The 13,153-nt window shown below is 41.4% G+C and overlaps 1 protein-coding gene across 6 annotated transcripts in view; it reads right to left on the reverse strand.

Moving 5' to 3' along the window:
• The window catches only part of GRID1 (glutamate ionotropic receptor delta type subunit 1), a 654,467-nt gene that overhangs the window by 88,163 nt on the left and 553,151 nt on the right, over nt 1–13,153 (reverse strand). For all 6 annotated transcript variants that reach the window (XM_087963843.1, XM_087963842.1, XM_026674217.2 and 3 more), the window contains exon 6: nt 8,192–8,365. In XM_087963843.1, the coding sequence (XP_087819969.1) occupies nt 8,192–8,365 (174 nt within the window). The remainder of the gene's footprint in view (nt 1–8,191; nt 8,366–13,153) is intronic.

A 13,153-nucleotide genomic window follows, 5' to 3' on the forward strand; every position in this document is an offset into this window, starting at 1 on the left:
GTCCTAGTTCACTTCCTTCCTCTGCGGCCGCCCTTAGTCAGTGTTGATAGGAGGGGAGAGATCTAGCCCTTGCCCACTGCTTTACGGAGTTCCCCAGGGCTCAGTACTCTCTCTGCTCCTGTTCAATATTTATATGAAGTCACTGGGTGAGATCATCTGTCACCATGAACTGAGATATCACCAATAGGCTGATGATACTCAGCTGTATGTCTTGGCCCATGGTGAATTAAGTGTTGCTGTGTCCTCCCTCTCACAGTGCCTGGAGGCTGTTAGGGGCTGGATGGGGAGCAACAGGTTGAAACTAAACCCTTGCAAGGCTGAGTGGCTCTGAGTTTGGGGTTCGTTGGCTCAGGGAGAATTGCTACCTTTGGTCTTGGATGGAGTGGCAGTGGCACTACCCCAAACAGACGCTGTGCGTAATCTGGGTTTTTCTTGGACTCACAACTCCTGCTCGAAGGGCAGGTGGCGGTCATGGCCGGGAGGGCCTTTGCACAATTGCAGGTTGTGTACCAGTTACGCCCTTTCCTGGACCAGCAGTCCCTACTCACAGTCACTCATGCCTTAGTCACTTCCCATCTTGACTATTGCAATGGGCTCTACATGGTGTTGCCTTGAAGAGCATCCGGAAGCTCCAGTTGGTGCAAAATGCAGGGACCCGCATGGTTTTGTGCAGACCCTGATGTGCACTTGTATCACCTCTCCTGTGGGAGCTGCATTGGTTGCCGATTTGCTTCCGGGTGCAATTCAAGGTGCTGGTTGTCATCTTTAAAGCCCTTTATGGCTTGGGACCAGGTTATCTGAGGGACCGTCTCTTGCCGGTCACATCTACCCAACCCATTAGAGCGGGGAGGCAGGGAATGTTGTGGGTCCCATCCCCAAGGGAGATACACCTGGTGGGACCCAGAAGAAGGGCCTTCTCCATGGTGGCTCCTCCTCTCTCTGGAACATCATTTCCCCAGAAATCAGAATGGCCCTCACTTTAGCACTCTTCCAGAAGGCAATGAAGACCCGGTTCTGCCAGCGGGCCTGGGGAACCCAGAGATGGGAAGGAGCCCATTAAATGACTCATGTGACCTGCTGTCATTGGGGTGAGACGTGGGGGATGATTTTATTATATTGTACTTTATTAATTTATTTGATTCTTTTTGTTAGTTTTTATTGTTTTAAGTGTGGTTTTATATACTGTAAGCCACCTTGAGTCACCATGGGCGAATAGGCAGCAATATAAATCCAATAAATAAATAAATAATTCAACTATCAACCCACAGTTTCCAGGAATTGCCTGAGAGTGGAAGTCCAACCAGACTAGATGGTGACAGGTTGTAAAAAGCAAAAATAAAGGTTGCTAAGGGATTGTTATTACTGAGTGGGATATTGTATATGTGTGTATAAAATACGTAGTTATCTCCTCCTTTGTGGTGGATTTAATGTTATAAAGCTTTTGCAAGTCACTTAGATTCACTTGAATGAAGTAGCATAAAAACTTTGCCAATGCATAAATGCAATCTAAGAACAAAATAAAAAAAATAAAGGGATGGTTTTACTACATTAATATTGATAATCATTTCCTCTGCAATATAACATTTTTTTGCCTTTGGCTCCCTCTTAGCAAATGCATGCATGGGTGCCCTCTTCAGAGGTAGCCCTCACCATTTCAGCTACTGTACTAACCCTAAGATGGATTTTTACTCCTTACTTTTCTGATGCTCTGAAGGAAACCCCACAATTCTATTTCAGACCGAAGGTCAATTTAATTACCCCCAATTTCTTGTCCACCGCCTTCCTTGAGATTCAGTGAGATGCCTGATAGCTACTGTTCTTCCTTAATGTTACATTCACAAACCTGTATTGCTGTTTGGGCAAAAAAAATAAGAATAAAATAAAATAAAAATCTTTTCCCTGATGTCCTCAAGAAGATTAAATTGGTTGTTTCCCAAACAAATACCTCCCCGTGTCAGAGATAATATTTACAGCATCTCAGTTTTGTTGCCAGAGTGAGGCTATTGTGAAGAGAGGAACAAATTCCACCCCCACCCCCCCTTACTCATTTCCTCAAGCAGCAGCACCAATTCCAATTTGCTGGACTTGTAGGCAGACAATAATCAGGAATTCATGTGAGTTTGCTGCACTATCTTGCTGCGGCTGCCTAGGTGGTCTCAAGCATGAGAAAAGAGGAAATTAAAGAATTATCTTTCCAACAGCGTGCTTGAATTGTTCGAAATGGAACCCAAAAGAAAACAAGAACGCCGTTTTGCCCTGGAGAGGCGGTTTCTTTGGCAGTCCTGCTAAGTCTTCCTCTTCACGCTTTAGAAAGAGACACAAATTTCATATAAATGAAGTGAGGCAATGCTTATCTGGGTTCCCCACCCCCATTCTTCTTCCTTTCTGTTTACTTTTTTTTAAAAACACCTGAGAAAACTTTTCCACATGTACTTCATTGGGATTATTATTGTGGTTGGCCACACAGTCTAGGCCACTTTTGGGGAAAAGTCTTCAAGCAACAATGAGAATGCTCCTAAGACAAGGTCAAATGAGGAAAAAAAAAAAACATGGCGTTGTTCCTCTACGTAAACATATTTTGGGTTTTGGAGTACCAGCTCCAGAAGAGAAGGTGGAAGTGGCCCTTCCTCATGCTCCAATAGCAGGCTGGGAAAGGCCAGGAGGCAGTGGTGGAATTCTACTGGTTCGGCCCAGTTCAGCCGAGCCGGTAGCGGCGATGAGCAGCAGAGACCAAACCGGTTCTCTCCACCGCTCTGCTGTTGGGCTTTTGAAGCGCAGCTGCTTTGCGAGGCACAGCAGAGTGCCGCGCGGCAGCTTCTGAAATGACCGGGAGAGTGCAGGCTTGCAGGAGGTGAGTTGGAATGCCTCTGCGCCTGCACAAAGTGCGCATTTGGTGCGTGAAAAATGTGTGCGCGTGTGCAAAGCGCGCCTACCAAGCCACGCCCACCAAACTGCTGGTAGACAATTTTGAAACACATCACTGCCAGGAGTTAAGATCTTGGGGGCTGTCTTTGTTTTTAAAGCTTCAGTAGAAGACCTGTGCTGCTCCACCGAAGAATATATTCCTTTGCGGCTGTGTTTGTTGGCCTGTCTACCTGCTCAGCAGTTCATCTGATTAATATCTTCCTTCCTTGGAATTCATGTCTGACCACAAAGTCAAGTCATGACAGTTGGTCTCTCTCTTCAAAGGAAATATCTCCATTGAAATGATGTTGACAAATTCAGCAAGAGGCTGTACACCAAAGTCAGAGGAGCCACTTCTGATCGTAATCCATGTGGGGGCACCCGTTTCTATTTTATGACCCTCAAAGGACCCCAGGAACTTTCAAGATGTGACAGCAAAGTGATAACTATGATTTTTCTTTGTTGTTCTAATGATTAATTCCCTCTTGGGCATCTCCAAAACCTGCAACCTGATTATAAATGTCAATGTGATTGAAGGGAGAAACTCATAAACACATGTCGAATCTTGTCATGTTTCTGTTTCCCACAAAGCATTTGGGGGTCCTAATAGATAATGATTGAATAACTGGTTAATCCTATCCATTTTAGCTTTAAATCCTGTTTCTAAGATGAATGGGCTTGCAAGATGTGTGCAATTGTGGAATGATTTAAAACACCAGGATCAAATACCACGCCAGGCAAGCGGATGCCATATGAAATAATAGAGGCCCATCGCAATAATGAAGGAGCAATATTTGCAGCGTAATTAGCTTCTGATTGCTGCCTGGCAATCAGTGGAGGTTAAATGATCTGTGCAGATGGCTCGCCGTGGTGAGAAAATGGGTGTTTTTAGGGTATAGGCGATTTTGTTTCCCTGGATTATAATTCTGCAGAGTCTGTGGAATGCCTACCTCGTTATGTTTCACGGCATATGGAGCGGTGGTGGAAAAACGCTCACAATTGTCCTATAGAGACTGATAGTTTTAGGCAAAACATTGGTCTGGTCTTTTAATTATTTGAGCTCAGAGTCTCTCCTTCAACTTCTCTCCTTAACTAGTCCCATTCCTCTTCGTCTGCGAGTTCTTTGTTTTTCCTGGCATTGTATTTTCTCAGGCTCCTTCATACGATACACCACCCTTGTTCTTCTAACTGTGCTGCCTATTAACAAAACTCAGACAGAAGTAACCTGAAAATGTCTATTTGTCCCATGGACCCATGGACCAGGACCAGTCCATGGTCTGTTGAGAACTGGGCTGTGCAAGTGACGGGCGAGTGTGCAAAGGTTCATTTGCGCATGCGCTGAATCTAAGTTGCGTGCCCAATACCATACTCCCCATTTCAACCCTGAGCTATTCACATAATAGAGGCTTAGATAACTAACCTGGAAGGAAGAGAGTCAAAAAAAAAAAAAAGCTCCTGCCTAGGAATTCTCAGAGCACATATTTATTGATGCTAGTCGTCTTCTTTAGTTTGTCAAGATTGCTGCCTTGTGGGTGAGGAACAATAAAGGAGGAAACTGCTTTGAAGAACCTCAACATGCCTTTCTTGGTTTTTGGAGACTGACAATGAATTATGGGAAACAAACTTTTCAGTGCAGCCAATGAATTAGGTTGTAAAAAAGGGAGGGAGGGAGGGACAGACCAAATTGCACAATTTTTACAACAGAAATAAAAAAAAAACAAAATTCAAATAAATCTAATCCTTGTCATATCTGGGTAATTTGACATACCATTTTTACACGTCTATTTTCTGCTACGCTGTCTACTCTCATTTTTAAGTCTTGAGTGATAAGAACTCTATCGCTTCTTTCAGAAGCTCTTCCATAGTTTAATGGATTACCCTGTCAAGAATTTCCCTTGATACTCAATTTTTTTTCTTTTTCTCCTCTACACAAAGTTATATATCCCCTTAAATAATCTCACTCTGTCTCTGTGCTTCATATCCTTCAAGTAAGAAACAACTTTTCAGTCACTGGTGGTTGTATATCTAAACTCACAAAGATAAAATCAACATCCTTCTAAAATTAGTAAAGATTTCTAGAGATCCCAGGTACAGATTCAGTCATAGCCAAATGTGAGTGTGTTTATATGACTGTATATTTAGACATACATAAAATTGATTAAAAAAATCTCTGGTTTTAATTTTTAATTTCAGACTTTGTCACTTTATTTCTCAGATGTTTCTTCCTTTGAAAAACAAGGATAAATAAAAGAGTTGAGACATCAGAATGACCTAATTAGGGAGAAGCCAAACCTCAGGACCAGAGTCATACCACAACTGAGTTTCACAGCTGTTGATTGTACCAAGGTGATGTCAAGATCTTCCTTATATTTGACCTTTGCTTGAGGCAATGTCTGTGACAAGCTCTCTCTAGATTGCTGTCAAATCTTGCCTGCGTATCTCAAAATCCTGCCTTCTGTTTGAACCAGAAAATCTGATCGCTCTTGTCTTCTGCCTTTAACCACTGGTAGGAAATTTGTGCCTTCTCAACCCTGCAGTGAACTACTGATGTTTTAGTCTAATTATGATAGTTAAGACTGACTCTTTCAATACTTGGAGAACTTCACTGTTTTACAATCCTTTTCTAGCAAACCTCTGCAAGATCGGAGAGCCATTGCTTTTCTTGCCTCACTAGCAATCAGCACATGACACCTTTTCTTGAAGTACCAGGAACTTGGAAAGGATTTATGTCATCTAACCAAAGAAGAATTCCTTTTCAACAGAACGTGGCTATAGAAAAGACCATAGAGAAGTAAATTTTAACTGCTAAGATGTATACACACTGAGAGATATTATATCACTGAGAAGGGCCATCACAGTACTTCCAAAACAAAAGCTGTGTTAGAAAAGTAAAGTTGTATATACTGTTACTGTCCTGAAAGAACAAAAATTCAAGTACTGCCGTTGACTAATAATGTAGGCAAGAAGATCAACATGGATCAGGAACTTTCCAAGCTCAACACTTTCCCGATATATTAACCATGGAAGAGGCTTACTCTGTTATGGGCCACCAGTATTGTTCTCCCAGCAACTCTTTCAAATCTCAACCTAAGGGGCTTCTGTGATGAAAAGTTGAGAGGGAGGACTTGCTTCAGCAACTAGCTATGCCACTGGCATTGCACTAATAGAAGTCACTCTTAATTGTTTTGCTCGTGCAATGATGATCAAGGCCAAGGTTGATGTCCCTGGCCCATTTGGGATGCTTTAGCTGAAGTAAAAGGACCTCTAGTTGTGCCACAGCAGCAAGACTGCACTGGTCATTAATTCTTACAGATCAGGGCAAAGAGTTGCTTTGATCTATGCACTCTGTTTGCAAGGAGGAGATTGGATGTGGTAAATACCCTAGGGCAGCTCAAAAAAGAAAAAAAAGAAAAAAAATGTTTGTGTGGAACAAGAAATAAATCATGGAGATGATCAAGTGGCATGTTGAAATATCATCTTTGGGCAAGCTTTTAAAGCAGTAGTCCCAGTACGATACTTTACACAGAAGAAGACAGATAGTTTTTTGTCTGAATAGAGCTGTCAAGTTGCAGCCTTCAGTTTGATGTTATGTCTGAATAGTGACAGATAAGATCTATCTCTGTCCCTCCCAGGCTGGTTATTACGCTGCATTGGATCAGGAAGACCCAGCTTCAAATCCATCCATGGAATCCCCACAGGTGTCTTTGGCCAGTCACTTTCTGCCTGTCCAATGGGGTTATTTGGAGACTTTAAATTGGGGATGGAGAATGTCTGCCCCCCCCCCCCCCGCCCCCAATCTCCTAAAGGAAAACCTGAGATAAAATACATATCATTCAAGCAAGTAAATAAATGATACGGACCAAAAGATCAGTGGAACGTGCCACATAGCTTAGTCTATTGACAATAGTAAAACATGAGTCCTTTCATATTTAATGGGGAACAACTTCTGATGGCCCTTAGAGGCTGCTTGGGATTGGAGCCTCAGGCTGTACAACTCTCTCCTAGAAGTTACTTAGATGAAATTTGTAATTGTAACATGTTCTTGTAGCAGTCCAAGAATGCCAGAGCTTCCTAAATTCAAAGTAAATACACACAGTTAGATTGAAATGACTGAACAGAATTATGGCTTGATACGTGCATTCCTTGCTGGGGGAAGCCAACAGTGATTAATGCCTCAGCAAGGAATGAATGTTAGTAATGAAGAGAAGAAACAAAAAAACATTATAGGAGCTTCACTTGTTCCCATGAGCTCAGGTCTCCAAATCATCCTCAGTTTTTGGACTAAGAGTCTGAGCATTTTCTCAAAGACAAACAAGTAATTCTTTGGGTGCTATATCCTATTTTATAGGAGAGCTTTCCCTCAGTTTTTTTGTTGGTGTTTGCTCTGATGACATTCATTCTGTTTATGGTTAAAATATAAGTTTCCATGAGATAATTGTGGGATTGTTGTGTTTATAATTTGTCAGGTAAGGGCTGGTGGTTTCATTGCTACAACTTTATGAATTTTATATCCAAATGGTACATATTTAATGCATTATGTTGTTAACTGATTGGAATCTTAATTGACTGTGGTAATTTGCAAAACTAGTAAATAAAAATAAAGCATGCAAAGAGAAATACTAAAATGATTCTGTAGAGTTCTTAAGATATACTTTGTTTTCTGAGTTATTCTTTTTTCTTCTGACAATGGCACCATCGAATACAAAATTCCTTTCTTAAGGAGGTTTGCTGGGGTAGTCCACTTCCCTATAGTTTTAAAAATAAGGCATGTTGACATGGAAGTAAATGTCCAAAAATCAAATGCTTTAGAAGTTCCCAATTTTCTTTAGAATCACATCTGCCATCCAAGAATTCCAGATTATGTGAATACATTTTCCTGGGTCCAAAGCTACCAAATGGAGAATCATTTTTCACTGTTTCCAATGAAATGCACTAAGAGCTAAGTTTCAATGTAACCTTTGAAGAAAAAATAAAAATAAAACTTATATTCCTTTCCCACGACCCATACATCTGAGCATATGAAATGAATTGGATACCACTGGCAAAAGAAGCACAATTTGTTTTGCACAAAAGACCATCCCATGGAGATTCAAAGGGTGCAGATACAACTGGTAATACATGCCCCAACTTTTGGTAATTAGAGCACTCTGAAATTTAACCTTTTTTTTCCCTCTACAATGTTGCAGTGTAGCTAGCAGGATCACATGTCATGATACCTTCCTAAGGGGAAAAAACAACAACAACAATGAACGGATGGGTCATCTTGGTCCTGAGATCTACTACTGACCTGAAGCATTTGAAGATAACCTTCCTGTGGGTCACAGAGGAGGGATGATATCCTGTGGTTGTTTCTCATGCACCGCTGATTGTTCTCACGTGTCGCAGGAAAGATCTGGCGTATGACGGTCATCCGCCCAAGAGCGCTGTGTACCAGTTCTAGGATTTCATTGTCACTGATTTCCTAATGGGAGAAAGGTTCATTAGAAATGCCCACCTCTCAGGAATATGTGCCTGTCCACATATTGTTTGAGTTTTGAATGAAGATCACCTCCACTTATAAGCACTTATAAGCAACCCGATTATTGTCTGGATGAAATGTTAAGGGATGCTTCAACGTTATTTCCATGATAACAAAATAAGATACTTGCACTCACCACGATAACTTTCTTTGCTTTATATTGGTTTATGGCCATTTGTCTGGGAGTTCACGCACTGTACCAATAGATCAATGATTACTGCTGTATAAAGATACATGTCAACTAAAAATACTTATTGGGCCTTTTTAGTTGCCAGCAGAAAGGGAGTGGGAGAAAGCAGTGCATTCCTTAAATGCTTCAGATAATCGCTTTGGCAACCGAAACTTCTGGTGCGCAAAATTATTATTGGAAAGCATGATTGATGACTCTTGGCTATGGATGTGTCTCATTGGAAAATATACATCCAGGGGTGGGGGGAAGACCGGGGTCAAGGGTGAAATGAATGTTGTGACAGAGTTGGCTGCAACCAGGAAACACCAACATGTCAACTCCTAATAAAACAATCTTTTTTACTCTGAGAGATGCGGCTAGAGATTTATGATTTGAATGGGGGTGCATGTCGGAGTCCTGACAGAACACACAATCTGTTAACATTAAAGGTCTTTATTCTCCATAACATGGAGAACTGATTAGCAGAAGACTGGAGGAAGGGAGGACAGAGGGAGAGATGAAAGGAAGGGATGGAGGGAGGGAGGAAGGCATCTGCAACTTTTCACAAGGTAAAATACCTGCAGATAGCTTATACAAATCCTACTCAATTCAAGGTGACACCATTACTAAGGGTCTAGAGTTGGTCTTCTGTCAACAAGATTAAAACAGCTTTTAAAAAAATAAAATAATGAATGAATTGTTTGGGGAAGGGAAAAAAAGTCTGAAAGGAGAGACTGGGTTGTGCATGATAATTCACAGTACCAATTTAAACATAAATCCATTCCATGGATTTAAATGCAAATCCATGCTATAGATTTAAATACAAATATGCCATCCTTGAAAACCAGCTGGAGCAAGTTCATGCAAACTTCAGACAACCTCAACCAGTCAGGTGATGTGTCAGATTTTATTTGGGGAAATTCAACTCATGTGTTTTACCCATAATTATCCTTTCCAAAGCTATGTGTGCACTTATCCTTCTTATCCCAAGGGATCATTTTGAAATGCTCCACAGCTGGGGTCTCCAACCTTGGCAACTTTAAGACTTGTGAACTTTAACTCCCAGGGTACCTCAGCCAACAAAGCTCACAAGTCCACAAGTCTTAAAGTGGCCAAGGCTGGAGACCCGCGCTCCACCCTGAGCTCTATTCATGGCCTTGATTGTGACATGTAAAAAGGAGCAGTGAACCCATAGAGAAGCAACAGCCCAACTGACTGATGTGTTCCTTCTCCCGCATGGCCCATTCCCCTAAGCCGGGCAGAAGAGGAAGAGGTCCCTCCACCTCTTCAAAGCCACCCAGTCCACTGGCTTCAACTACTGTGGCCAAGAGGAAGGAATAGTGAACCTGTACACATCTGCAAGTCCAGAGTATATGTGGATTTCCTTGATATAGGGTGGTTGGACTAGAAGGCCTCCAGGGTCCCTTTTAACTCTCTTATTCTGTAGCCTGCATTCTGTATTCTATTCTGATTTTCCTTTTTTCTAATGTTCTGTGTTATATCAACCACTTTGAATACACACACACACACACACACACACACACACACACACATATTATTGTGCACACATGGATTCCTTCCTTCCAAAGCATTGGGTGAAGGCTATCTTTACTGATGTTGCATGAAACTAAATACTGATGTTTGATATTTCAGGATGCAATATCTCCAGGAGTTTTGACTCTTCCACCAAGAGAATAATATCTGTCCCCCCCAAAAAATGACCTTAACAAAATAACAGAAATATACCACTACTCTGATTAATTTTACCACACATGCAGGCATGCATGCAAATGCTCTATGAAAATTGAATTTTTATGGAGGAGGATTTCTAAATGCAAACTGTTACTGTCTCCCTGTTAGTCCAACTTCTGCTCAGAATCACGCAGAATGAAATCCCGTGTATCCAAGTCTTTGCCATTCCCATGGCGAACAACTTTCATTTGTTTGCCAAGTATATTGATAAACAAATAGTTTAGTTATAGGAGACATAAAAAGAGAGGCATAAAAAAAATATAGATGATGTGGACAGCTTGGCAATCAACCTCCCAGAGGGGATTTTCAAGAGTTGAGGAGTTTCAAATTATCCCATTGCTCCTTCCGAGCCCTGGCCTATCAAAGCTTTTTAACTCCAGGTCTTTCTTTGTATGTCTGATTACGGGCAAAATAATAAGCAGTTATGGAAAATAGTTTCTCAGTAGGCTTGCAAAGACATTTGTTTTCTGACAACCTCAACTATGTAATCAGAAATGCAGAAAGGCAGGACATTTCCCCCCACATGGAAGTGCCGAGGTCCTTGACACAGAGAAAGGATTAATTGCTGGGCCATAATCAGCGGCTCACTGATCTTAAAAAACTCACTGATTTGCTGACTTTTAATGTAATTTATGCTTCGGAGTATTTTTTTTTTTAAAGTGTGTCTCTCTTTGTGGGTTCAGTTTGTTTTCATCAGAACTCTAGTACAAAGATTCAATTGTAGCCCCAGAAATCTAGAGGTATTGCATCATTCGATGGAATGAAGTCAACTCTGCTCATGTCTTAGTCATCTCCTGAATGGACTATCATAATGCACTCTCCATGGGGTTACCTGTTAGGCACAAACCACCAGATCCACACATGAAGTGTTCAATGAGCTACTTTATTGCTCTATGCCTATTATGCATATATATATGTTGATGAATCTATGCATCTATATGTCTATATGCCTATGCATCTATGTGTCTACAGAAATATAGACACATAGATGCATAGACACATAGGCATATAGACATATAGATGCATAGATATGTGTCTATACATCTATGAGATGGTATGTCTATGCATCTATGCATGTCTATGTATCTGTGTCTATATGTCTATTTGTCTCTATATTTATATGTTTATGCATCTATATGTGTCAGCCTCAAGATATCTTCCATAATATATATATTCTGTATCCTAACTATTGCATCTTCTCTGCTGCTATGCCAATCTGTTTCTTTCGGCTGTCATTAGCAACGGAGGGAGGGGGGAACTTGGAGGGGAAGAAAGCTGGAGGTGTTTTGCATTCCTTTGCTGTGGGTAGTAAGGGGAGGGGGATATGAATTCTTGTCTTTAACTTTCCATTTCTTGGCTAGCTTCTATCCCCTTTTGCGCAACTGCGAACTTTTATCAAAATATGTCAAGGTCAACGGACAGAAGCCTCATCACCACCTGGAGATGGCCACATGATCGTATTCAGAACTTTTAATTGGAAGAGTCATTTGGACTTTGGGGGTGGGAGCATTTCCATTCCTTTGTATATGTGATCTGGCGCCAATTTCTCAGATTCGAATTAAATCTGTAGCTTTCACTTTATTCTCCAGTAAAAGGATAACTTTGCTCTAACCCATGGAGTCTGAGTATTTCTTTCTTGGATTGTGAAGGGAGCACAGACTGACATTATGCCTGAATGTAAAAGTGTCTATATCTCTATGTTTTTGTATCTATGCATCTATATGTCTGCATGCCTATGTGTCTATATGCATATATGTATAGAGAGGAACATGCTACCTTAAGAGAAAGACCTGAATTAAAAAAAACCTTAGTGGTTCCAGCACCATAGAACAGTGGTCCCCAACCTTTTTTATGCCACGGCCCGGTACCGGCATCAGCTGGGCGCCGCGGCCCGGTACCGGCATCAGCTGGGCGCCGTCATCTTGTTTTGATGAAAAAGTGCTTCCGGTGAGCTCACCGGAAGCACTTTTTCATCAAAACAAGATGGCGGCTCCCAGCAAACCAGCGGCCCGGTAGGATTTGTTCCACGGCCCGGTGGTTGGGGACCCCTGCCATAGAAGACTAATCCCTTCTTGAAAAGTGGGGTGAGTGAGGGGGAGACAGTTCAAAACCTCCATAAAGACATTTTTCAATACCCTTCCTGGAGAAGGATCACAGAGAACAACCACACTTCCCAGGTTAGGCCAAATTAGGATTTGGTTTGGCTTGATGCCAGGTGATTTATAATTAATCTGCTGGGAGTAGGGGGAGGGAGTGAAAGCTCACATCAGCACTGAAAGAGAAAAGTTCTCCACCCTTAGAAGATTGAATAGGAGGATGAGTTTTCAGAGGCTGCTACTCCAGGTCGTCCGCCTGTTTGTATATTTATTTATTTGCACTGAAAGGAATATAAATCATTGCGCTAGCAATGGCTTGCTTGGGGGCAAAAATATTTAAATCTACTTTAGCAGCAGCGAGTACCAAAACACAAACTGCAAAATGAGACAATTATGTTTTGCATTAAATTCCCCATCTTCCTTAGAGGTAATGACAGAAAAATATAAATTTTAATGACATTAATAATTTACTTGGCCACAAAGAGTTCCAGGAAAATCTGTTCCCAAGGGGAAAAAAAAAGAAGATGATGATGATTAAACTTTAATAGTCTTGGGGACAATGAAGTGGATGAAGGATGTGTTGATTGATATGCTGTGTTTACAGCAGAGTTAGAGCTGAAAACCACCAGAGATGAGTTCCCTACAGTTGTTTCTGTGGGTTTTTAAAGGAGCAACCTATTTCCAAAAGATGAGGAATAGTTAGCTGATTTGGTA

The sequence above is a fragment of the Notechis scutatus genome, chromosome 4, assembly GCF_049901735.1.
Source record: "Notechis scutatus isolate UNSWTSFEM ecotype Mainland chromosome 4, rNotScu1.2, whole genome shotgun sequence".
NCBI lineage: Eukaryota > Metazoa > Chordata > Lepidosauria > Squamata > Elapidae > Notechis > Notechis scutatus.